At 36.0% G+C, this 26,525-nt stretch overlaps 2 protein-coding genes across 7 annotated transcripts in view; one reads left to right on the forward strand and one right to left on the reverse strand.

Moving 5' to 3' along the window:
- Positions 1 to 5,554, forward strand: part of LOC139969528 (myelin regulatory factor-like) — a 64,203-nt gene extending 58,649 nt beyond the window's left edge. For all 4 annotated transcript variants that reach the window (XM_071974590.1, XM_071974591.1, XM_071974592.1 and 1 more), the window contains one exon: positions 240 to 5,554. In XM_071974590.1, coding sequence (XP_071830691.1) covers positions 240 to 323 — 84 coding nt within the window. In that variant the 3' untranslated portion in view covers positions 324 to 5,554. The remainder of the gene's footprint in view (positions 1 to 239) is intronic.
- Positions 667 to 19,912, reverse strand: LOC139969539 (uncharacterized). 3 transcript variants are annotated; one of them, XM_071974624.1, is made up of 4 exons: positions 19,780 to 19,883; positions 18,216 to 18,399; positions 16,171 to 17,893; positions 667 to 14,936 (listed from the first exon to the last, which is right to left on the reverse strand). In XM_071974624.1, exon 4 carries the CDS (start codon positions 14,895 to 14,897, stop codon positions 13,632 to 13,634), a length of 1,266 nt encoding a protein of 421 aa, XP_071830725.1. In that variant the 5' UTR covers positions 14,898 to 14,936; positions 16,171 to 17,893; positions 18,216 to 18,399; positions 19,780 to 19,883; the 3' UTR covers positions 667 to 13,631. The 3 variants fall into 3 exon arrangements, with proteins under 3 accessions (XP_071830725.1, XP_071830724.1, XP_071830722.1); XM_071974623.1 differs by lacking the exon at positions 18,216 to 18,399 and having other exon boundaries at positions 19,780 to 19,904; XM_071974621.1 differs by lacking the exons at positions 16,171 to 17,893; positions 18,216 to 18,399 and having other exon boundaries at positions 19,780 to 19,912.
- Positions 19,913 to 26,525: the final 6,613 nt, after the last annotated feature.

Raw genomic sequence — 26,525 nt, forward strand, 5'->3', positions numbered from 1 at the left:
CAATCAGGGGATCTTCGAGGTAACTCATAAATAAAGTTTGTGTACTGTTGCGTCTCTCGTGCAAACATTGATCCAAATCTCTCACTCTCTGTTTTCGGCTTGCACATAGACCGAAGAACAACAATGTCTCGGCTACATGATCTCTCATTTATTGTTACTGTTTGGTTGTAGTAAAGTTAACCACAAGTGTAGCTTTCAGATCATTCCCATTTTTTCTTTCTTTTTTTTTCTTTTCGCAGAATTCGGATTGTAAAAATGATGCAAACTTCAAAGATTACAACTTTCTGTTTTATCGAAAGTTGGCGGAATGTCCAGCCAAATAACCAGAGTTCTTCGACGACTGCAAAGGGGCTTTGAGAGGATAATGGTTTCAATTGCCTTTAAACGTAGGGAGTATGCGGGGGATCATATCGCTTCTGCCGTTCAATAGCGTGATATGCAGTCGAACATGTTCTGCTGCATTATAAATTCTTTGGTGAAAGTAATCTGTCATCAGATCATCAGATACGATCTATCGACAATGTTTTGTAACGTGAACTGGGCATGTCAAATAGTTTGGCCCCCCCCCCCCACCCCCTTTCTCTCTGCAACTTGAATGTAAATTAAACTCTGTCTCTGTACTTCCCTTTTAACATTTTTTGGAAGTCATACGGTTCTGTGCCATGGCTTTTAAAAACGTGGTAAAACAGAGAAGAAGAAAAATAAAAAGACGAAAGAATTTGATCTTTTCCGGGTTCGTAAGTGTTTCAGGGTTATTGTATACTACTACTACTAAGTGTCTGCCTTTACAACAAATGCCTTCAATCTTGTACACTGCCTTACCAGTACAATTAGAAAAAAAAAGAGAAAAAAAAAGAAGAAGAAGAATTAAAACAAGATTTTTCTTTCTTTGCACCGGAATGGTACCAAATACGTCTCCAATTTCTTAGTCGTCACAAGTAGATAGAATTGCACTCTTTTGTTTTCTAGAACAAACTTGGTGCTTTAGTAAAAAAAAAATTGCTGTATAAGTGGGAAAGAAAAACTTGTATGATTTGCTTAGATTGTAAGAAGCAGAATTTTGTATTATAGAAAACAGGATGCAAATGTTTGTTGGGGTTTTGAGGAAACTCGTCAAGCCAGCAGACTGTCTTGAGCAACGGTAGTCGAGTACTTTTGTTGGTAAAAAATGGGGGCACAGGATTAGGGTGAAATTTACAGGTATCATCATCAGTAGTAGCTAAAATGGAAAGGAGACAAAAAGGATAAGACTTGAAAAAGGCTTTTATTTGGTGGGCAATTTGTTAGATTTATTGGATATTTTATCATGTAAAAAATTTATTCTATTACACTTTATGTTCCTTACTGTCTTTGGGAGGGGCAAGAGGAAGTGGAGGGGTGCATCAGGAGGTGATAAGGGGTGGAGAATGGGTTGTAATTAAAGTTGTATCATTGTACTATTGTAATATCTACATAATTACAAATTGTGTCTTAAATACTTAAAATTTGTCCAAAAAGATTTTGAATATCCTGAATAAAAATATGGCAGGGGAGATATTTTTTTGTAAATACTGATGTAAATAATCTATATTCATATCCTCGTTTTTTTTTTTTTCTTTATTGTTTTATTTTTTTTTAATTAGAAATTGATCTATATTACACAATTTTATCTTTGAGATAGCTTTCAAATTTTATGCAAATTTTTTTTTAAACTAATTTTTATCTTTTGTATTGGTTTGAAATCAAGTTGCTCTAATCAGTACTGATGTGTACTTTGATAGGTCAGTACAATCAGCCTTACAGATAACAAATACCAAATCGTCTTGTCTTAAAATCATTCCCAAATCATGTTATACGAGGTTGACTATTTCGTAATTTGTAATTATTTTGTTTTATGCTTAAGTAAGGAAAGTGATTAGTTGTTGTTTCTTGAAACTGTTCAGAACAGTAATTGCTATGAGGAGTATTTACTTATTGATTAGTACTTAGCATCAGATAATTGCAGTGCCTGATTGAGGGGCTGGATCACCAAAGTCTGGACCCATCCCCCCCCCCCCCCAGGTTGACTATTTCGTAACTTGTAATTATTTTGTTTTATGCTAAAGTAAGGAAAGGGTTTAGTTGTTGTTTCTTGAAACTGTTCAGAACAGTTATTGCTATGAGTAGTATTTACTTATTGATTAGTACTTAGCATCAGTTAATTGTAGTGACTGATTGAGGGGCGGGATCACCTAGGTCTGTACCCATCCCCTGCCCATACTAAAATGATAAGATAGGTGAAGTTATGTAAACATTGAACCAGTACTGAGAAGAGCAGTACTTAGCAGTGCTCACAATTGCTATTCAGTTTCATCAATCATTGCTGCATTGCATTTTCAGCAAAACAATGACTTCATGTAGATAGAAGTGTGCACACTTTACTACTTAACTAAGCTGTCATCTATGATTATCCAATGCTAAGAGTAAAGTGCTCGTTCAAAGTTATGTAGCATCAGCATTATGGTAAAACACAGGTATCCACCTACACTACGTCAATAAAGTATTGATAAATAAACAGTTCTCACTCGTTGCTGAAAAGGATAGCAATAGTCGCCAACTACTACAAAATGCTAGGAGCAGTACTCGTTTATCGGTATCCATAGCATTCTGTAAAACTGTTTTTGAATACATACTAACATTCCTTATGAAATTTAAGATTAATGTACTAAAGTACTCTGACTCTTTGCTACTCAACTCAAATCCAAAAACTGTTGTTCAGGATTGCACAAGATCTTTCAGGAAATCAGTGCCAACAATTTTTATCAATCTTGTTATTAAAGTTTTAAATTTATCTTTATTTTATTGATGATAATTTTTAATGGTATGGTAATGTTAAAACTGAGCTTTTGGTTAATGAACAAGGCTATTTATTCATAGCCCTTCACATTCCTTCTTTACTTGGTTCAGGTTTCCTCTCATATTTAATTCTTGTGAATAGTAATTTTCTAATAAAATCACCCCAATCCCTTGAAATTATGGTAATCATAACGTAACATTGATTTACGAAGGTCTTGGAGAAATGAAGTCGCTCTCCATACCTTCATCTTTGTTTATTCCATTTAAGTATTTTATTTTATATCATATGGGAAGATTACTCCCTCATCAGTCCTCAGAAACATTACCATTATTTGTCAGTATTTTTAACCAGAAGTTCATTATCCAGGTACAGTACAGCATGACATCCCAGTCGATATTAACTTTTGGTGTCACATTGCATTTTGTTGTTTACCCTCATTTTTTGTTTGTCTTAAGATATTCTTTTATTTCCTAGACATTTCAAATCTTTAACCCATTTTCAGTTATTTTGAGATTGTGGGCAGGAGAAATGGCTTGGATTTAATGATGTAGCTAATACTGCTGTTATGTCCAACTGTAAATTTATTCTTAATACAGTTTTTGTATGTCCCTTACTATGAATTGTATATGAAATGATTTCATTGTGTAGACACTTTTAGCAGATAATCAGTGAAAGATAATGATGTTTTGTACGTTCAGGTTACTAAGTTCATAACACAGTTATTAACTTGTGACATCAATGCACTGACAAAACAGAAAGTAACACCTTTTCACCCTCAGTTTTATGGTCCACTACTTAGAACGATTCTGTATTTTTATGGTCCACTACATAGAACGATTCTGCATTTTTGTGGTCCACTACATAGAACTATTCTGCATTTTTGTGGTCCACTACATAGAACTATTCTGCACACTCTAGAGATAGTTATTGGGCAGGAATAATAACAGTGGTTTCTATGCGTTGTGTATTGCAATGAGTTGTGTTATCAGAGAATTTGATAAATGTTGTTTTATTTTTTATAATGTTCTGTATGCACGCACACATACATCCACTTTAGACAATCCATAAACTATGATAGTATTATAGACACATCCATACTCTTTCATAATTTTCTGATAGCGTATTAAGACTTACCAACCGAGCTGGCTGTTCTACATCATAAGGTTTCCTGCCAATTAGTTATACTAACTGAACCTGAGATTAAACGAACGTTTTATCGCTTTCATAGCATGTGCCTATCCTACCGTACTGTGCATATGGGTATCCAGGTATAGGCTGACATTTTCGTTAAACTTGGTAAAACTTGTAATAAACATAATCATATGTTTGAACATATGTGCCCCCGTCTTGGAATTCAGTGGAAGGCAACCAGTTGCTTATCGATGAGTGCATTCAGTAGGTTATAAACAATAAAACTGACTGGAATGTCAATATAAGTAAGTCTACCACAACGAGCAACACTTCCCCTACAGATTGTGAATAGCGACCATCCCGTGTACGTAATACCTAAAGACAATCCATCAACTTAAATGTCTCACCCAACTGTCCGTTTTATTAGAGCGTCCATACCATCCATTTTTATTCCTTCAACTTCATACTAGACTTTTAAGAGACGAAAATGTAGAAAATTGATGTTTTACATTTGTAGATTTTGGTTTTTAAATTTTTTCCTTTGCTCTGATGGTATTTGAAGAAAAGAAACCTTTAAAGGAATTATTTGTATATAATTTACTTCGTTTTTATTTAGGGGCGGTGTCAGCTTTGCGTTATAGTTTCACCACTTCCCGTTTTGTTCGATTTTACTTGACCTTCTCTTTTATGTTTTAAGCTGCCAATTTTTGTGATTGAAATTAATGAAAGATGATCAATAGTAGGTCAGCTGTTATCAATCTCTCCAATTTGTTAGAAGTCGTTAATATGTTTACAAATTGAAGAAATTTGTCCTGATATAACAACCCATTGTTGTAACCGCTTCAAATACTCTCCTTTGTGAGTAATTCAGTGGCTCTCCTTTCTATCCTCGGTTGTATTTTTGTTTTTACCCGTTTCAATATTTAGTTGTGCATCATCAGATTCAGTTCCATGTGAAGTAATCCTTTGTGTATATATACAACCATCTTTAAAATACAGTATTCGAGCCTGCTGGCATATAAGCTTGTCGGTGGTTTATTAAACAGGCGTTGTTTGTTGTAGACGAAAGAGAGACAAGGCTTGAAAACAGCCTTTTGGTTTTCATCACTGTTTGTTTCAATTTTTACGATCCCACACGTACCCCACAACAATGTAGTTCAAAAAGGTTGACGTCACTTCAGTTACTAGAGGAATATATTTTTTTACTTAATGATAATTGTGTGAAAGTATCTCAGCGAAGAAACTTTCTAGATTGAATTGGAATTTCTCATTTAGTTAGAGGAGAGGGGAGGGGGATCAAGTTTTGAAGGATGTCTTAGTTTAATTAATATCAATCTGATTTTTGAGTAATACTTTGGTAATGCTCAGTAAAGTTCACCGGAAGTGGAAATCTTAACGAGAAAAGTTGCTTTTAAATTATGACTTTAGTCGAAAAAAGGATGAAATATAAAACTGGTTTGTGGCAGATGAGGGAAGTGCTGTGTTTTGGGAATCAAATACAGGATGTCATTGTGTGTTTTTTTTTTTTTTTTTAGTATTGTAGGTGAATCAACAGTACAACATTGGATATTTCTCAATAAAAATGAAAATATGCTCAGTCGAGAGAAACCTTTTGAATCTTCTTTGAGGTGTCGCAAAGTACAGAACAATATCTGAGTGAATGAACTGTTTGCTGCTCACAAGAATATGTACCTGACTCGTATACTACCCCTCCCCCCCCCCCCCCGGCCTTCCCAGCCAGCCTCTCCGACAAACATTCATGATCTTTTCTTTATTCGAAGATGAGCTAGTGCTGGAAGCCCCAAAGTACCAAGAAGTTCCTTGTTTTGTTTCTTTCTTCTTCTTTTTTTTTGGGGGGGGGGGTGGTGGGGACATATATAGGTGTTCATAAACTGGAAAATTTGTGTTACATAGATCATCTTAACATCCACAGTTGGCATTTTTTCGAGAGACTGAAATTAAATATTCCGGTTGCTGAAGTTTATCAATTATCAAAATTACTGGAGAATTTCTGCATCATTAAGTGAAAACCAGATCCTAAGAACATTTCGTATGGCGAAGATACAACTTCGTTTTTTGGAAATTCGGTGATAATTCATGAAAGTCAATACGTTCTAGCCACAGCAGAGTCGTGACTGGTTTCGTGGCCGTGTAAGTTGAAAATATCTTTTTTTATGTTTAAATATTATCTACAAAGAAGAGTAATATTTCTACCAAAACTATGTTCCTTTTTGACGAAATTCAAAATAAAGAGAACATTGAAAGGTAAGCAAACATTCCATAATTATATGTCACATTTCAAAGATATTAGAGCGAGAAAATGGTAGGACAGGAACATCTGCCAGGATGGTTTCATTGACTACCAATATGGTGCATCTCCTACAGTTAAGGTCGGGGTTACCTAGTCAAGATAGTAACATCAATCAACCATATGATATCATTGACCACCAACATGATGCATCTCCTGGAGTAAGGTAGGGTTTACCTAGTCAAGATAGTAACATCAATCAACCATATGATATCAATGACCACCAATATGGTGCATCTCCTGGAGTAAGGTGGGGTTTACCTAGTCAAGGTAGTAACATAGGTCAACCATATTTAGTTAAAAGTTTATTTAATTGAGGGTGACTCGGTTAGCCAGAGCTTATCTTCCCCGAGGGAAAGACAAATAAAAGGAATTGTCGTAAATACCAAAGAAAAGAAAATTTAAGACAGGCAGATTAACAAATAAAAGAAGCAAATGAAAGGCTGTAAAAGAGCAGCTAGCAGAAATACAGACAACAAGAGAAGCGGAAGAATAAAACAACAGTAGATATAACACTTAAAATGAAAACAAAACAAACAAAAACCTGTGGGATAGTAAAATATAAAAGGAGCATAGGAACGAAATGAAATAAAACAAATATATAGAGTCTTATAATGTTAATGTAGATAAATATACATCAAATGCAATGCTGTATAGTTAACGTGTAAAAACATCTTTATCTTCTAAATTCTGGTATTATTGTAAGTTCTTTATCTCTAAATTCGACGATTGTTCTCGATATCCCAACAACTTATCCCATAATAAAAGAAGGAGAATGAAGGAATCGATTATTCACAACTCAGTAGTTAACTACATATTTCCATTAAAGTCCTTGTTAGATCAATTCGCACTACGTTAGTATCTATAGTACATTTTCTAGTTGGAGGTATTTCTCTTCTGTAATTTGCAGCCTCTATTGTATATTGCAGAAAATGAGTGAACTATGTTCCAAATGCTTATTGTTTCGAATAATATCAGTCATATGATACCCCTTTCCTTCATAAGTTTATTGTTGTCGGTTGCATTTACAAATATAAAAAATTACTCAGATTTTGTTACGATGTGATCGATCAATTGTGATATATGCACCAGCAGTGAACTTACATACAAATGTGCTTAAATTCATAATGTTACAACATCGCTGAAACTTCAAGCAAAACACGATAGAAAATCACTCTTATAAATAGACAAATGTATAAGCAGGCTGCTGTTGATGAGGCTGGAAATAGATAAGAAAAGAGAGAGCTTCGATAAAATAAATGATTTGTGTTTTTTACTATCAATATCCAGGTGTTTTATGAATCGATACGAAAAGATGCTATTTAAAACGAAATACTTCTGTTTGCTTAATAGACTGCTGTAGTTGTGTAACGATTGGAAGGGATGAGGCAATACTTTGTTTGTGAGCTCAAACAAATTCACTATTCCTCCCCTTGATGTCAATGTTATACATAATAACATGTCGGATTAAGTTGAAATTTCCCTTGTACTGTACTCTGTTAACAAATGTTCATGTTCATTATAGTTCTGATTTTTAAATACGTATGCTGGTTGGAAATATCGTAATCATTTAATTGCAACTACCAGGAAACGATTGGATCAATAGTATCAAATAAGATCAGAAAAAAAATAGATACCATATGAGCATCTGAGTGAATCGATGTACTTTCACAATAACCAGCAGAATTTATGTTATTTTGCCACTCCCTGGCAGACACTTGTCAAATGGTCCATTCTTTTAGAAGACATACTGACACTAGCATCTGCAAGTGCCTTCCGTATGCAACTTAATTAAGTTTGCCAAGTCAATAGACACACTTGATTGAAAGCTCGGATTTAATTATTTTGCTATTTGGTTATATCTACAGTAGTTATCATACGATCTCATCAGAGTCGGCCATTATCATCAAAATCATCATAATACAACCATCATTATCGAGCTATTGGTATATGAAAATGCGAATACTGAACGTTGATTCTCTTCTATATACTTTCGCCGTTGATAATCAGTCTCAAATATATATAAACTTCAATATATTGTCGTTACCGAACAGATAGTTTGTAGCGATTCATTTTACCCCATTCGCGTTCCAAAGCACTAAGATATTTCCTTCTAACGGACTGCTCATTTGCATGAAAAGTTTTCGCATTCCATGAGGCTGCACGCCTCGGGAACGTTGGTTGTATATAGTATGTAGGAGGTGGTGTTGTTTGCTAGCGCTATCATTGCAGCTAGCTATAGTTTTGGTAGTGCATATGCAGCAAGTGTGTTTTTTTTTCATATACATGTGTAGGAATCACTTCTTGGAATAACACTGCATGTACTCCTAAGTAAGCCTATAAGAGTTATTTAGTATTCTTTGTACAGTAAATCTTATCCTATTGGAATCCTTAAGATATTCTAACTCTATGTTAAAGATAATGATAAGTGTAATCTGTATAAGCCTATACTAAGTAGGCCTAATGGGCTTACTTTCAGGGATGTGTAGTCACACATTCCTGTTCTACTGTCGGCTTGTGAAGATTCAAGAGGCGAAAATAGATCAGTAGAGCACACACATCCATGGTGTTTTGTCATCTCCGTCTTGAAGTCTCTATACACATGTACGCTTTGCCGAAAAAACTCACAATTCTCAGAGGACTTTCTACGCGATACACTTTTGCCGGAGTTAACGCTTATGTTCATATTATATCACCTGTTTATTCAGAGGAACACTATTTTCTAGTCATCGCCACCGTTTACCCTGGGAAAGTTTTGGTTTCCAAGGTTTGAATCTTGCAGTTGAGTTAGGCGCGCGCTGCCAGTTGTTATGACTTATTGATACTTGCACGCGAGGTAGCCAGCTTAGTAGTACGTTTGATTATCTAGTTTAATTATTATATCGTTCTATCGTGCTCGCAAAGATTTAGCTCGCGTATTATTGTAAGGACCACCTTTTACTGGATCCGCGGACAGTGGAAACGTTTCGCCGGTGAACTGTGCGTTGCCCGTTAGGGCTGTCTGTATTCTCAGAGCTAGGCCTACCCAGTGTCGCGCCTCAACCCTCACTGTCTATAGTATACCGTTCCGTGGAGTATATATAGCGGCAAGATCGATGTGACCTCCTGTCCGGAGCAAGCGAAGAATACTGAGGTAAGTGAACCTAACCATTATCCTAAATGTTGGTGGGTTTAGTTGAGGTAGCGTGCAAAGGGAAAAGGTGTAGGCCTACTGTTGTTTGACGGCGGATGACACTGAAACGAAAGTGGATAGCGTACGATCTTTCACCCGGTTATCATATAGCAGTTATGAGGTGTTGGGGTAGTATTGGCATCATGATTGGAACAAACAGGATCCAACAATATATGCATGAAGTAATTGCACAAAATTTGATATGATTAGAAACAAGGCCACATGAACTCATACACTGCCGCTCACTGTACAGTTTCAACAAAAAACTTAAAACCTTTCTCTTTCAAGGCGCTTTTGAAGTGTTCCACGATATCAGCGCTATATAAGTACTGATTGATTGATTGACAAAGTGTTTGAAAGTTGCATGTGAAAGGTTATTTTTAGCTGTTTGCTATATCACTATGAAAATGTCCGGTTGCTAATAATTGAATCAAGTTCTTTGATAAACTCGTGAACCTTTATTTTGCGAGTGTCAAAGTGTAACAAGATGTATTCTCTTTTTATTTATTACTTTGAAGTTTGGAAAATTAACAACCAAAAATCTGCATCCACTGAAAAAGCTAAAGTAAATGATATATTTCATCAGTATTGCTGAAATTAATCACACTGGAGATTACTAGAGGTTCTTTGGGGTTCAACCACTGTTATGCATATCCACACATTGAAGAGTGCTATGCTAAGGTACAAAACAAGGAGTGGGAACATCTTTGTTGAATTTTAATATTAATTTCCAGCAATGTTTACCTTTCCAGTATAGTTTGGGGAAAACTGATTTGATCTGTAGAGGTGTGACCTTCTGTCCATTATTTTTGTAAAATGTTCTTTGTCAGTTCTTTCCCTCTTTGACTGATGAGTTTTTTTTAAATATTTAATAAACATAATGAAATAATACAAAGAATATATAAATAAAACATTACACCCATTCTTTCATTTGACTCATGCACGTGAAAGAAATATATGCATAATAGCATAACATTGGTACGAAAAGTGCGACGATGATTGCACCTTTTGTGATATTTTTCATCAGTTGTAATTATACTTAATACTAATTTATAATTTGCTTTAAATAGGCCATACTTTAAATGGAATGCATTTGACTTAGCTGAGAACGAGCCAGACGTGAAATGGACTCTTAACGATGTTCAAGTCTACTGTGACACTTGTATGTATATTTACCTTTTTTGATGATAAAAACTATCGATTCTATATTATGATACATACCTCGATGATGCTTTTAATTCTTATAACAATAAGCTAGCTCTCTTCAGTCTACTTACTCAGTCTTTGGCAGTTGAAACGATGCTACTTGATTTACTGCAGCTCCAACTTTTTATCAAGTTTTACTGTATGTTAGAGAGATTAGTAAGTTTTCCACGTAAAACTTTTGCAAACATGTTTCTTAAGTAAGGAAACAATTGAATGACTTTAGGCCAAGCTTGAAAGGTAAAATATTGCCAGGCTTACCGAGAGCAGAGTTATTGAATACTAAGGTAAAATTGATTAACAGTAATGATAATATATGCCTTGCAGGTATGATGTATACATTACTAAGATAAAGCTAACCTTCAAATCAACATAGATAAGCCGGATTGAAAGAAACCCTAAGGAAACAGGCATGCCCATAATTTGGAATAACCCCATCTATCCAAATAAGATTCATAACAATTGCAGTGGCCATATACTGTTAGTACAAACTGGCTGACAAAGGACGTTTGTTTCAGATTAAATCATACATGCTCAAGTCAATAACAACTCTCAGTGTAAACCTTATAGGATATGTAAGAAGGTATTACAGTTAAAACAAAAACCAATCGCTTCCATAAAGCCAGGTAAAATCTTTCTTGTTTCCGTCTTAGTAAACGCAGATCTCCCAAACTGAACGGCCAACATGGAAACATGTATTTTCAAGGCAAGAATTTGCACGTTATGTAATGAAGTTAAACTAATTGGACCACGAATCAGGCTGTTTGCTTGAATGTTTCGACAGTGAAAGTATAAACATTTATAAACTTATGAAAATGGGCATCAATACTCTCGCCACTTTTAGTGCTAAATATTATGTCAGTTTTAAGGTTTTTTTTCTGGTGTTGGCTTTCATACGTTGTACCGAGAGGTTATTGCCGTTTGTTGTCGTGGCGTATAATAACGTTCTCTTCTCCTCTTTTCTACTTTTGGCATAAACACTTTTCTGAACAGTAACCTATTCGATATATTACTCGATGTTTGTATGGAAGCTATATTTCATTGTATTCAATTCTCTTTCATCTCTTAGGAAGATATAAAGAGAATAAATCAGCTGAAATGAACTGTAAAACCAAATCGAAGGACACATGTTTCTTTGCAATTAGGTTTATTGATATGCAAAGCGCTTCGGAATGAAATTTTAAAAAGGAGATAGTTTTGCCGACTTCACGACAAGACGAATACATTTAAAGATAAAGCAAACCCCAAGACGTGAGAAGACTGCTCGTTTTAAGGAAACCTGAAATAAGGACCATGTACAGTCTCAATGCAGTTGAAATTGTACAATCAAGCTAAATCAAAGAGTATGACAATCTCTGAAGTTTTTACTTCAATGTCTTTGAACTTAAGATAAAATGATTATATAAAGTTGAGATTAATCATATACTAAACATAAGGCATTACGAGACCGATATTGCTGGTTAAAATACATCCTACCAAACACTTAACTTACTTTCCGCAACGGAAATGTCATTTCTAGGAAACACATAACGTTTTTATAACATTTTGAGAAGGGCGTAGAAATGTTTTAAAAAATGTTATTATAAAAGTTATTTATAACATTTTATTTAACATTTTTTTATAAAATAGTTTCCACAAATGTAAAAATGTTTTGAGAACGATTAGAGGAAGGCATCGAAAAAGCGTAAAAAATGGAAAATATGTAGCAAAACTCCGTTCATTTCAATTCAACACAGCTACCTGCAGGGGAAAACCTTTCATTTGATCAAAATATCGCTGATTTTTGTCAGTATGTCATAACATTATTACAGCATCATCAAAATGTTTTCATGATGACTTAAAACCATATTAATAACATACTTCTTATTCCCATTAAAATTTTTATTGTTTCACTTACATAACCTCCCAAAGATGGCATGAAAAAGAAAAATCTGGTTCTGTCTGGACGATAATTGAGTATAAACAGAATGCAACAATGTTTGGCGTTTGTTGGCTTCAAATGAACTTTGACCTCCACCAAAATATATATGCTTCTTGTACTCAACATGGTTCATATACATATTAAATATGAGATCTGCCCATGCTGACCTTCTTGAGAAATCGTGTTTACAAGTTTTTCACAATTTGACTCCTTGTGACCCCAAATGACCATTGAAATCCACAAAAAACACTACGCTTCTTGTTACTCAATGCTATGCACCTTCATAACAAGTATGAGATCTGCCCAAGCTTCTAATATTGAGATATCATGTTAACAAGGTTTTCAAAATGTGACCTCTGATGAACCCAAATGAACGTTGAACTACACCAGGCTTCTTGTACTCAGTGTGGTACTTCTACACACCAAATATAGATATCGTGTTTACGACTGGTCGTCACAAACGCACACACACTCATACGTCATCATGAATGCATAGGTTACGATTATCATCGAAACCAAAAGTAGTTTCTGGAAGCTGCCATTTTGTAAATAGGTGGTGCCAAGTGCCACTAGGACCTGAAACCTTTTACTTTCTCTTTGCCTTTTCATTGCATTTTTCAAGCTAGAATTTCATTAGTGTTGACACTGAAACCGATAAGTTCATATTAAACGTTCAACATTTTACAAATCAACATTATTCAAAACCGATCTTGTAATAATTACAGCAAACACGAAAGCAGGATGACTATTGATCAAGTCTTCTGCATTGGGTGAGAAGAAACATTTAGTCACAGGTAACTCCCAAATGGAATAGAGAGGTTTTTTAGCTGTGTTAGGGCGTTATTCATGACAGTTATCGCTGAAACATATAGACTAATAATGATGGTAGGGCTTGTGTCTCCTTTCAAATCTAGGCTTGATGTAAATGTGACACACGATATTTATTGACAAATCGAGGAGTTGTCGTGCTGTTTGCTAAAAGGTATACCATACGATCATAGAACGTGTACCAGTTTAAAGTAGGGGGTGAATTATGTTTCATGGTAGGCAGGAATTGAGAGTGTGAAATATTACTTAAAATCTACAACCTAAAAAACTTCATCAACTTCCAAACAACGAACAAAAAGGCTATCAAAAATGTCATCTCCCAACTTAATGGTTTTTTGTATATTGGAGGTAGAACCGTCCGATGATATTCTGCGAGACTATCAGTGACCAATTTAATCTGATTTTCACTGCGGTAAGTCCCTAAATGATAAATCTTGAATTTAAGTAGTATTTCGTTCTGTATCTTGATGCATATCTTTCCCATGTCCTCATCCAAGTTGTCCAATGACTTACATACATCAGGAAAATCCTCTACAACTGACCAGTCGTTTTTAGACTTAATGATTTCTGATGCTGATCTTTCAAGTTCGTTGTATCTCTTGATTACTTCGTAAGCTCTTGCGCGTAGATCATTCAAAATTTCATGCTCCTGGTTCTGTTCCACACGTTTCTCACATTCCTTGTATGTATCTTGTAAAGCCCTAAGCTTTTTAACGAGTTCATCCTTATTCTTGAGGCCTAGTTGCATATTCACTTCTAGGTAAACGAACAAAACATTCATCATCACATATGATATGTCAGTTCTTGGATAAGCATAGTGACGAAATTCAGCGATAACCGTTTCAAGTTCCTCTAGAGCTACGTCAAATTTGACAATTTCATCTTGTATCTTTAGTCGTAAGCATGCATATTGGTAGCACAATATTTTCTTGTATGCATCATTTCCCTTTATTAATTCATCCACAAATGACATATTGTTAAATGATTTCCTTTTTTCGATCGATACTCTCAGTTTCTTTTTTAGTATCATCCTTTCCTTTTCAGCAAGAATTCGAATGTCGTTTATAACGCAGTCAGATGCAACATGCTGGACATGGGTTATACCATTTACCTTGAGACTAATCTCTCTCAGTGGTGGTTCTTTGGTTACACTCTTGTTTTGATGCCACATATAGCAAGCTTGGCAGAGGTGTCCGTTCCTTTCAAAACTATGGTTTACGCAACCAATGTAATCACGTTTAACAACGTCAGTAATCTCACTTCTCTTTCTATGTACGTCCTCGACAAAATTTTTAACTGCATAATCTGTTTTAAATCCTTCTGGTGGGATTGTGAAAAAATCCCGACATACAGCGCATTCTAGTTCTCCTTGTCGTTGTTTAATATACGATTCTAAACAGTCACTACAATATCTATGAAGACATGGTAACACCTTGGGTTCTTTCAAAGGTTGAATGCAAATTGGACAAGACAGCAACTTTTCTTCGATTTCATCAAGAACTGTGGTTAGAGATTCCATCTTTAGAGAGGGTATGGTTACTGAAGCTTAGATTTCTCTCTGTTAAGAAGAAAATAAAGTGTTGTAAATGGTATCAATCTTCTTTGAAATATCCTATTGTCATGTTTACTTACTGTATGGACAACCATAGGTCAAACCAGGAATTCGGGAACTCAGAGAAAAATTAATTGGAGGAGACATTTGTTGCTACTGTTCCGTGACGTCTCGAATCTCCGAAAGAAATATATGTGGAATACCGAAATGCAGCGCGGGCAGACTCAGACAATAACGGAGCGAGAAATGAGTAGATTAAGGATAGAACCAGGATTTATTCACCTACAGATATAGAAAGGTCAAAGACAACACAATGCAACAAGCCAAGTATCCCTTACTCTAAGACAATCTTTCTTATCTCCCATAACTGATCCTATCGGGATTTACCTACCCTTCTTTTGACATTAATGATTGACTTTTCTCACTATATTTCCGGAAGATTTCCAAGTAAACTATCCGGAAATAACTCACAGTCTTGGAATGTCACTACTTGTTTAACTTCCGTAACGAAAGTCGCTTTCTTATAAGGTCGTTTGCTGGCCTTCGGAAGATTCGCCAACACGTGTAGCGTACTTAGAGCCCTTCCTGGATACGACAACCGGAAACGAATGTGATACCTCTGTTTTGTTCATTACACTACACAATGCGACAATGTTTAGCATCAAAGCCATATTACCAAGGTATGTTGCAGGAGTCAGTAAGGAAGTAAGAGTCTAGACTTATTCGAAAGCAATGCCTTGATGTATGTCTTACCGAGAATCATTTGAATCGATACTACTTTTATAATCATATCCACGGTTCTCCAAACAGACGCAAGTGGTATGCATGTTCAGGCATGGGTTTACGAATATTAAACAACATGCGTGTGTGAATAGTATGGAAGGAAAACCTACCCTGGTAATGTTCATGTGAACATACGATTACCGTAAAATACAATAAAACAAGAAATTTGAAATCACTCAATTCTTAACGTTCTGTCAAATATTAAAGGTGTAATAAAAAAATTAAAAAGGCTGCTATCTTTTACATCTCTGTTTAGGAAGAAACCACCAACGTCTGGCCAAAGAAGTTTGTAGGCTAAGATATGATATTTTGATGGTCATTGATTATTCATATTTATGCATCATTAGCTTCACAAAAACTTCACAGAAAGTACTTTTAACGAACACAATAAATGAAAATCATGAAACAAATCCACAAAACACAACATATCACTGCTCGATTTCTTTCTCGTTCATACCTGTCGCACATATTACTAATCAATTCGTGTTTGTTTACACTGTTGTAAGTTGGAATCTCTAGACCTTTGATGTTACATAAAACACCGAATTCCAATTTTACAAATGTGTCCTTTATATCCTCTTCCAAGTGATCGATCGACGCACATACATCAGGAATATGCTTTACGGCCATCCAATTGTTCCAAGATTCGAGAATGTTGGATGAACGTTTGGTCAATTCGTCATACCTCGCTCTAAGCTTTGTGGAAATTTTGGCAAGTTTCGTGACCTCCTTTTTTGTGCTCGACTGTTGTTTACGCAAATAGGTAATGAACACTTCGTATTTTATCTGCAATTCTCTAATCAGTTCCATAAGAAATTTTTTATTCCGTCCACCTACCCTCCTGACTTCTTGTAATTCGTTTAGGACATCCACCTGATTCCAGTTCATCATATTCCAAACTGTCCACAATATTACGCTTTTTAAGTTTTCTTCAAGTTTTTTAATGATTCTTCCAGTGCGACAGAGTTTATGGTTATATATTTCAACATCGTCTTCTATCAATCTTACTTGACATTTCAACTTCTCCAGTGTTGTTTCCATGTAATTCTTAACCAGTACATCAACTCTTTCAAAGACTGTTCTCTTTCCAGGCATCTTTACAATATACTTCTTGCAAAATGTTAATGCTCTAGATTTGTTAGCAAGGCGTTTTCTTTCTTCTACTGCTAAAATATCAACTTTGTTTATGGCGGACGCATATGAAAATGTAAAACATTCACTCTTCATCTGCACCTCTTGAATAATTTCTTTCAAACCAGCAAAGCTTGAGCAACTGCCTGGGCTGTTCCTCACCTTGACATGAGAATAGTAGCAGGTTTTCACAAAGGTATCCCTTCCGATCAAAACAATAGGCTACTGCTGTTCGATGTTTTTGACATCTGACACAGTTATGTAAATCGATATCAATCTCAGGTTTTTCAAATGTAACATGCTCAACTAAGCTTTTAATGAAGTAATCTGTTTTAAATCCTTCGGAAGGTACCGTGAAGAACTCTCGACATACAGCACATTGTAGTTGTCCTTTCTGTTGTTTAATGTAGGATTCTAAACAGCTACTACAATATCGATGAAGACATGGTAAAAATTTGGGTTCTTTCAAAAGTTGAATGCAAATTGGACAAGAGAGAGAATTTTCTCCGATTTCATAAAGAATTGTGTTTATAGATTCCATCTTTATGTAAGTTAGTTGGCAGAGCGGTTAAAAACTCCCTGAATTGTGAAAGCATCGCAGTTAATACGGTCCTTACACAGTGAAATCACCAAACATTTATTTTTTTGTGAGCCAGGAACACCAGATACAAAATGGCAAACAGAAACAGAAATCTAGTAAAGGAAAATGTTGGTATCTTCAAAGATGATATAATTGCCAAGAACTCGATCATGCCGCGTTGAACGTCGACTGTAGATTCCAGTTATTAATATGTTAATATTTGACTATTTTTTGGTGCATTTGCTATGAAACAACAGCTTCATGTATATGTCTGCAGTGCAAAACATGTTAATCTTCCAATTAACATGTTATCATTTTAACTAGTTGTTTACTACTTCCAAGTAGCATTCTGTGTCCTTCAGGGTTGTCACTGTATGATACAATTTGTCAATTTTAGTGTCACAGTCAGGGCCAGGTCAAATTCATATTAATATAAGCATGTATCACAACTGTGCAACTGTCGAAGTACCTATGGGTAAAATAATAGAGAGGATTTATTTCAAATGGCATGAGGTGATTTCTTAGGATGAAGATCTGATTTAATCTCTTCAAGGAAAATAGTGGCTTTAAAATAGTTTTACGGTCATTTGTTAGCAAATGTCAAGTCTAAGCGACTCACACCATGCTCATCTTGCAATACAGCAGTCACTATCTCTGTATACAAGTCAAGAGCACACGTGGTCAAGTTCCCTGTTGCACGCAATGGCAAACTGCCTTTCAAAGTGTAAACTTGTAAACAAGTGTCCAATTTTGCTGGAATCTAATTTTAAGGAAAATCAATCCAAACTAACCTTGTTATTTGGAGATGTGACTTGTTCTCTCATAGCAACTTTAATGCACAAGCACACGTTACCATAAGGAAGTAGATTTTTCTGGAAGTATTCTTATTCCTGGTGGGAGTCCTGTAGACTTAAACTGCAGTTTTCTCAGAAATGTTTTGTACTGCTTCAGCGAATTTAAAGCTACAATACATTTCTGAAAGGAAGTCGATATCAGCGGAATGTAATTACAATGCCACGGTGGGGTTTGGGGCTTCGTTTTGTCTGTGCACCACAGTATTGCTATTAAAGTTATTGTCAGGAAATGTAACAAGCATAAAATTAGAAATAACTACTTTTTATGAAGATCGTTAGCAAAGAATGTACTAACACGTACAACAACAACAAAAAATCAAATGACAAGAAAGAGAAATCGCGCACCGGTGCCTCTATAGTGTTAAGAAACCACAATACTGCCATGTCGCACAAATAATACTTTTCTATTTGCGGGAATTGTTCACCACAAGTATCTCTTTCAAGTTCACATACGTTAATGCATGGGTTTGGTTCTCCTTTATTACAACAGAAAATGCCAATGTGTGATATACACAAATTCTTTAATGTACGTCCACAAATGTTGAAGTGAACGTTACAATTTCCTGATTGAGACATATTTGATTCGAGCGACGTGACATCGTTCATACAAATTATTAGCAATGAAATGAGGGTAGTGAGTAGAGACATGCGCATTTCGATATCATGAAATGTATTATTTATCATCTGTCTCTCGATTTCTTCATCGTGTTTGGTATCGATCTCGGTAACCCAATAATATAAATAGGCCTTTGTTTAATCTGAACGAGAATGTTTACACAGAAGGCCTTTCTCACCCATTATGTGACATGTGACATAAAAATATATCATTCAAATAATGTGGATGTGGAACTACCTTGCACCTGCCTACTAAATTTGTGGGAAAATCAATGGTTTGGTAAGTAAAGTACGTGTTGTTAAACTATACTATATACGTACAATAAATATATAATATATCTATAAATATATATATATATATATATATATATATATATATATATATATATATATATATATATATATATATATATTCAAATATCGACCACGCGGCAAAAGAAACTGTTTTGAGAAACTGAATGCAAGGGTTGTATGAAGGAAATGGTGTAACGTTCAGGAAAAACAGTGCACGGTTATATGGAGAACGCTCCCTTTTCCCTTCTGCAGGCGGTCATCACAGTACATGGTGGTTCACGAATAAGACTGTACTGTTTTAACAGTGAATGCAACCAATCATATATCCACACACAAACCTTAGACACAATATACAGCCTAGATATCATGCAGCTGTTGAAAAAAAAGACATATACATTTGGTTCTGAACGGCACTGTGGTTGTATAGGTCCAGGGTAATATAAGATATACAAAAAAAAGATACTGCCGTAAGCCACAGTGGTTGTAGATTCGACAAAGTAGTTGAAACTTGGTATTCGACTTACACAGCTAGTTAAAAAAATAATATGACACATATGCCTAATTCTTAGTAAATATAGAAAATAGAACTTACTTTCTCGAGGGTGTGTAGAAGTTAGCACGTTATTACACCAGCTATAAACTATAGAAATAAGGAAGGCTATGATGATACTCGTTGAATGTTTTAATCTTGTGAGAACCAAACCAGCAATGTTTGTTCACACCAATGCGTGTACAATAAAACCCATTAGAAACCACACCTACTTTCATAGAGTCTGTTTATTTGCATACAATTTTCACCCGCATATGTGTGGCAACCGTACACACATACGATGTGAGAGTCGATCTGTGTTAGTGTTGTCCGTGTATGATATCCATCATCACAAAGTACACGGCAGTTCATGGAATAATCATGCGCGGGATAATGCATAGTAACGGCAAACGCTCTCACATGAAGATATTGCAATCATTCGTCATTGCCCACCCACTCGTCAAAACTTTGAAGAAGTTCGACCGTTTTACAATATCGTTTCTGTATAAACGGCTTCAGTGGCACAAGGAATTTTATTTTGGCACTTACAGATATATGTATTTCTGTCTAATTGCTTGTTGTACTTGTTCATTATTCTTGACTACATTGTACAAGTTAACTGAAAGCTACGGGATTTATGTCCTTTGCAAACTTTGAATGTTCTGTATATTCACGTTGCTAAGTCCATAACATAACACAGTTATTTTATTGAGACATCAATGCACTGACAACACAGAACGTAACACAATTTCACCCTCAGTTTTATGGTACCCTTCATAGAACTTTTCTGCATTTTTGTGGTCCACTACATAGAACTATTCTGCATTTTTGTGGTCCACTACATAGAACTATTCTACACACTCTATAGTAGTTATTGGTCAGGAATAATGACAGTGGTTTCTATGCGCTTTTTATTGCAATGACTTGTGTTATCAGAGAATTTGATAAATGTTGTTACTTTTTTATAATGTTCTCTATGCACGCACACATACATCCACTTTAGACAATCCATCGACATTGCTAGTATTATTGACACATCCATACTCTTTCATAATTTTCTGAATTTAAGACTGTATTAACACTTACCAACCGCGCTGGCTGTTCTACATCATAAGGTTTCCTGCCACTTAGGTACTAACTGAACCTGAGATTACACGAGCGTTTTATCGCTTTCATAGCATATGTGCCTATCCTACCGTACTGTACATTTGGGTATCCATGTATAGGCTGTCATTTTCGTTAAACTTGTAAAACTCGTCGTAATCATCTGTTTGAACCTAGGTCGCCGTGTTGGAATTCAGTGGAATGCAACCAGTTGCTTATTGATGATTTCATTCAGTAAGTAATAAAACTAACTGGAAAGTCAATATAAGTAAGGTACCACAACGAGCAACACTTTCCCTTACAGACTGTGAATAGCAAACATCCCGTGTACTTAATACCTAGAGAGTGGCATGCGGCGCAGGATGCCGCTTGTACTGGTTCACCGGTAGCTACGCCCGCTATCGGTGATACTAGTTGGGCCCCGAGTCAACCGGCCCAAGAGACATGAAGTGGCCCAGATTCTGACTCGCCCAATGGAGGGCTGCACTACAGCCTTATTAGTTGTGGCTAAGGAGTCCTCCGATTGGTTTGATGAGACGAAACAGGCTACTGATCTCATTGACTCGAGTGGCCCTTCCACCCTACCCGCAGCCGCTTCCGCTATACCGGACACGATGGTCGCTAGTGGACCTCCTGTTCCTGACAGGGAAGTCCACTCGAACAATGACGAGGAGCTAAGAACTCTGATCCCTCGTAAAAAAAGGGGAACACTGCTAGGGGCCTGAAAAGACCCATATTGGGAAAACTTCGCAGGTAATGCGCAGGCCTGTTGTCTACCATCGGGACGGCGTACCCCGGATGAAGTTTTGGAGTGGGTTAGTTGTCAGGTGTGGGGGGGGGGGGTTGTGTGGTCGTTACATAATATGGGTTGGGGGGTTCTGTTTGTGGTTTGGAGTTGGCTTTTGGAGGCTGGTTTGTAGAACTTTATTGTTTTGGTTCTGTTGGCCTTTGGGTCCGTGTCCTTTTCATGTCACGTTGAACGCTACATTGTATACATTTGTGGGTGAGTGAGAGATTTCTGTTTGTGGGTTTTCAGTTGGGTTTACGGTGGTTGTTAAACAGACTGGAATTGTTTTTGGTTTTGTTGACCTTTGATCCGTGTCCGTTTTTCTTTGCACGTAAAAAGCACAATACCTAGAGACAATCCATCAACTTAAAATGTCTCAACCAACTGTTCGTTTTATTAGAGCGTCCATACCATCCATTTTTATTACTTCAACTTCATACTAGACTTTTAAGAGACGAAATTGTAGAAATTTGATGTTTTACATTTGTAGATTCTGGTTTTTAATTTTTTTCCTTTGCTCTGATGGTATTTGAAGAAAAGAAACCTTTAAAGGAATTATTTGTATATAATTTACTTCGTTTTTATTTAAAGGTGGTGTCAGCTTTGCGTTATAGTTTCACCACTTAGTTCCCGTTTTGTTCGATTTTACTTGACCTTCTCTTTTATGTTTTAAGCTGCCAATTTTTGTGATTGAAATTAATGAAAGATGATCAATAGTAGGTCAGCTGTTATCAATCTCTCCAAGTTGTTAGAAGTCGTTAATATGTTTACAAATTGAAGAAATTTGTCCTGATATAACAACCCATTGTTGTGACCGCTTCAAATACTCTCCTTTGGGAGTAAGTCAGTGGCTCTCCTTTCTGTCCTCGGTTGAATTATTTTTTTTTACCCGTTTCAATATTTAGTTGTGCATCATCAGATTCAGTTCCATGTGAAGTAATGCTTTGTGTATATATACAACCATCTTTAAAATACAGTATTCGAGCCTGCTGGCATATAAGCTTGTCGGTGGTTTATTAAACAGGCGTTGTTTGTTGTAGACGAAAGAGAGACGAGGCTTGAAAACAGCCTTTTGGTTTTTCATCACTGTTTGTTTCAATTTTTACGATCCCACACGTACCCCCACATCAATGTAGTTCAAAAAGGTTGACGTCACTTCAGTTACTAGAGAAATATATTTTTGTACTTAATGATGATAATGTGTGAAAGTATCTCAGCAAAGAAACTTTCTAGATTGAATTGAAATTTCTCATATAGTTATGTGAGAGGGGCGGGAGGGGTGGTGGGGGATCAAGTTTGAAAGGATGTCTTAGTTTAATAAATTGCAATCTTACTTTTTGAGTATTACTTTGGTAATGCTCAGTAAAGATCACCGGAAGGGAAAATCTTAACGAGAAAAGTTGCTTTTAAATATGACTTTAGGCGAACAAAGGATGAAATATAAAACTGGTTTGTGGCAGATGATAGAAGTGCTGTGTTTTGGGAATCAAATACAGAATGTCATTGTGTGTTTTTTTTCAGTAATGTAGTTGAATCAACAGTACAACATTGGATATTTCTCAATAAAAATGAAAATATGCTCAAGTCGAGAGAAACCTTCTGAATCTTCTTTGTGGTGTCGCAAAGTACAGAACAATATCTAAGTGAGTGAATTGTATACTGCTCTCAAGAATATGTACCTGATTCGTATACCCACCCCGTCACCCTCTCCCACAATCATGCACACTTTTTTTCTTTATTCGAAGATGAGGTAGTGCTGGAAACCCAAGTAGCACCAAGAAGTTCCTTATTGGGGGGAAACATATGTAGGTGTTCGTAAACTGGAAAACATCGTTGTTCGATAGATCATCTTAACAGCCACAGTTGCATTCTTTCGAGAGACTGAAATTAAATGTTCTGGTAGCTGAAGTTACTGGAGAATTTCTGCATCATTAAGTGAAAACCAGATCCTCAGAACATTTCGTATGGAGAAGATAACCTTTTTTTTAAATTCGGTGATACTTTTTGAAATTCAATACGTTCCGGCCACACCAGAGTCAATCATGGTGTCGTGGCATAAATTTATTTCTTATGGTTAAATAATGTGTAAAAGTAAGTTGGCCTGACGTTTCGATCCTAGCAGAATCTTCTTTGAAAAGGCTAAATGACAAGTAACAGTAACAGAAGGGACAAAACACGCACAGAATACAGACAGGTTTATGAGCATGGTGAACACAAGAGATAGATGTAAGGGGATTAGTAGACAAGGGATGGAGAGAAGAAAGAAACCAACAGGGGAAGAGGATAGGTAAGAGATAAGCAGTGGAGGGACAAAGAGAGGATTAAGGGAAGGGGGTAGGGAATAAACTGGAGAAGGACAAAGGCAGTAAGGTGTGGAGAAAAGATGGTGGAAGAGAGCTATGAGAAGAGGAGCGATGTTCGGGGGAGGAAGGGGAGAAGGGAGGGGGGGACAGAAGAAAAGTTAGTCATGTCCTTCCTGAATGTTGAGCCCATGAGGTTGAATAGTGCTAAGGCGTTGCATCCACAGCCTCTCTCCGCTGATTCGTACTAGGTTCAGGACGGCTACCTAAGGATTCAATCCCCTGTAGGGACATGTCGTTAATGGTATGGTTGGGAAGGTTAAAGTGTTCTCCAACTGGGGTCTCAGTCTTCACGGTGTTGACTGTGGATCTGTGACCATAGAAACGCTTCTTGAGGGTGGTTTTGGTTTCGCCAGCGTACTGGATGCCGCAAACTCTACAAGAGATCAGATAGATGACATTAGTGGTTGTGCAAGTAATGTGACCCTTAGTCTTGTGTGTGAGTTGCATGCTGGTGATGGAATTGGATTGAACAATGTGGTGGCTGCAGATGATTCATCTCGAAGTACGATCACATTTGAAAGTACCATGCTGAATGGGTGTTGGGTTAGAAGTTAGAGGTGGAACAGCAGCACGCACAAGAAGGTCTCGTAGGTTGCGTGGTCGTCTGTAGGCGATGATGGGATTTTCAGGGACGGCTCGTTGGAGTTTGCTGAAGAAGAGGAAGATTTGGGTGGAAAGTAACAACCAGGGGAAGCTTGTTATGTTTAAATATTATCTACAAAGAAAAGCAATATTTCAACCAAACTATCTTGCTCTTGACGAAATTCAAAATAGAGAGAACATTGACAGCTAAGCAAGCATTTCATAATTATATGTCACATTTCAAAGATATTTAAGCGAGAAGATGATAGGGCAGGAACATCTACCATGATGATACCATTGTACACCAATATGCATCTCCAAGAGTAAGGTAGGGTTTACCTAGTCAAGATAGTAACATCAATCAACCATATTTATTTAAATTTTGTTAATTGAGGGTGACTCTGTTAGCCTGAGTTTATCTTCCCCCGAGGGAAAGACAAATAAAAACAATTTTCTGAAATCTCAACGAAAATTTAAGACTGGCAGATAAACAAATAAAAGAAGCAAATGAAAGAGTGTAAAAGAGCAGCTAGCAGAAATACAGAAAAGATAAGCGGAAGAATAAAACAACAGTAAATAGAAAACGTAAAATGAAAAGAAAAACAAACAAAACCCTGTGGGATAGTAACATATAAAAGGAACATAGGAATGTAATGAAATAATAAAACAAATATATAGAGTCTTAAAATGTTAAAGTAGATAAAATATACATTAAATGCAATGATGTATAGTTAACGTGTAAAAACATCTTTATCTTCTAAATTCTGGTATTATTGTAAGTTCTTTATCTCTAAATTCGACGATTGTTCTCGATATCCCAACAACTTATCCCATAATAAAAGAAGGAGAATGAAGGAATCGATTATTCACAACTCAGTAGTTAACTACATATTTCCATTAAAGTCCTTGTTAGATCAATTTGCACTACGTTAGTATCTATAGTACATTTTCTAGTTGGAGGTATTTCTCTTCTGTAATTTGCAGCCTCTATTGTATATTGCAGAAAATGAGTGAACTATGTTCCAAATGCTTATTGTTTCGAATAATATCAGTCATATGATACCCCTTTCCTTCATAAGTTTATTGTTGTCGGTTGCATTTACAAATATAAAAAATTACTCAGATTTTGTTACGATGTGATCGATCAATTGTGATATATGCACCAGCAGTGAACTTACATACAAATGTGCTTAAATTCATAATGTTACAACATCGCTGAAACTTCAAGCAAAACACGATAGAAAATCACTCTTATAAATAGACAAATGTATAAGCAGGCTGCTGTTGATGAGGCTGGAAATAGATAAGAAAAGAGAGAGCTTCGATAAAATAAATGATTTGTGTTTTTTACTATCAATATCCAGGTGTTTTTTTAATCGATACGAAAAGATGCTATTTAAAACGAAATACTTCTGTTTGCTTAATAGACTGCTGTAGTTGTGTAACGATTGGAAGGGATGAGGCAATACTTTGTTTGTGAGCTCAAACAAATTCACTATTCCTCCCCTTGATGTCAATGTTATACATAATAACATGTCGGGTTAAGTTGAAATTGCCCTGGCAGCCATTGTACTGTACTCTGTTAACAAATGTTCATGTTCATTATAGTTCTGACTTTTAATTTCGTATGATGGTTGGAACATCGTAATCATTTAATGGCAACTACCAGGAAATGATTGCATCAATAATATCAAATAAGATCAGAAGAAAGGTAACATATGAGCGGCTGAGTGAATCGATGTACTTTCACAATAACCAGCAGAATTTATGCTATTTTGCCACTCCCTGGCAGACACTATAATTGTCACATAGTCCTTCTTTTAGAAGACATACTGACACTAGCATCTGCATTTGCCTTCCGTATGCAATTTAATTTAGTTTGCAAAGTCAATGGACACACTTGATTGAAAGCTCTGATTTAACTTTTTTCTATTTGGTTATATCTACAGCAGTCATCATTCGATCTCATCAGA

Source organism: Apostichopus japonicus, chromosome 7 (genome assembly GCF_037975245.1).
Source record: "Apostichopus japonicus isolate 1M-3 chromosome 7, ASM3797524v1, whole genome shotgun sequence".
Classification (NCBI taxonomy): domain Eukaryota; kingdom Metazoa; phylum Echinodermata; class Holothuroidea; order Aspidochirotida; family Stichopodidae; genus Apostichopus; species Apostichopus japonicus.

What these genes read in the sequence shown, in the direction of transcription:
- LOC139969539 (XM_071974621.1), bottom strand. Translation starts at nt 14,897, where the DNA reads ATGGAATCTCTAACCACAGTTCTTGATGAAATCGAAGAAAAGTTGCTG.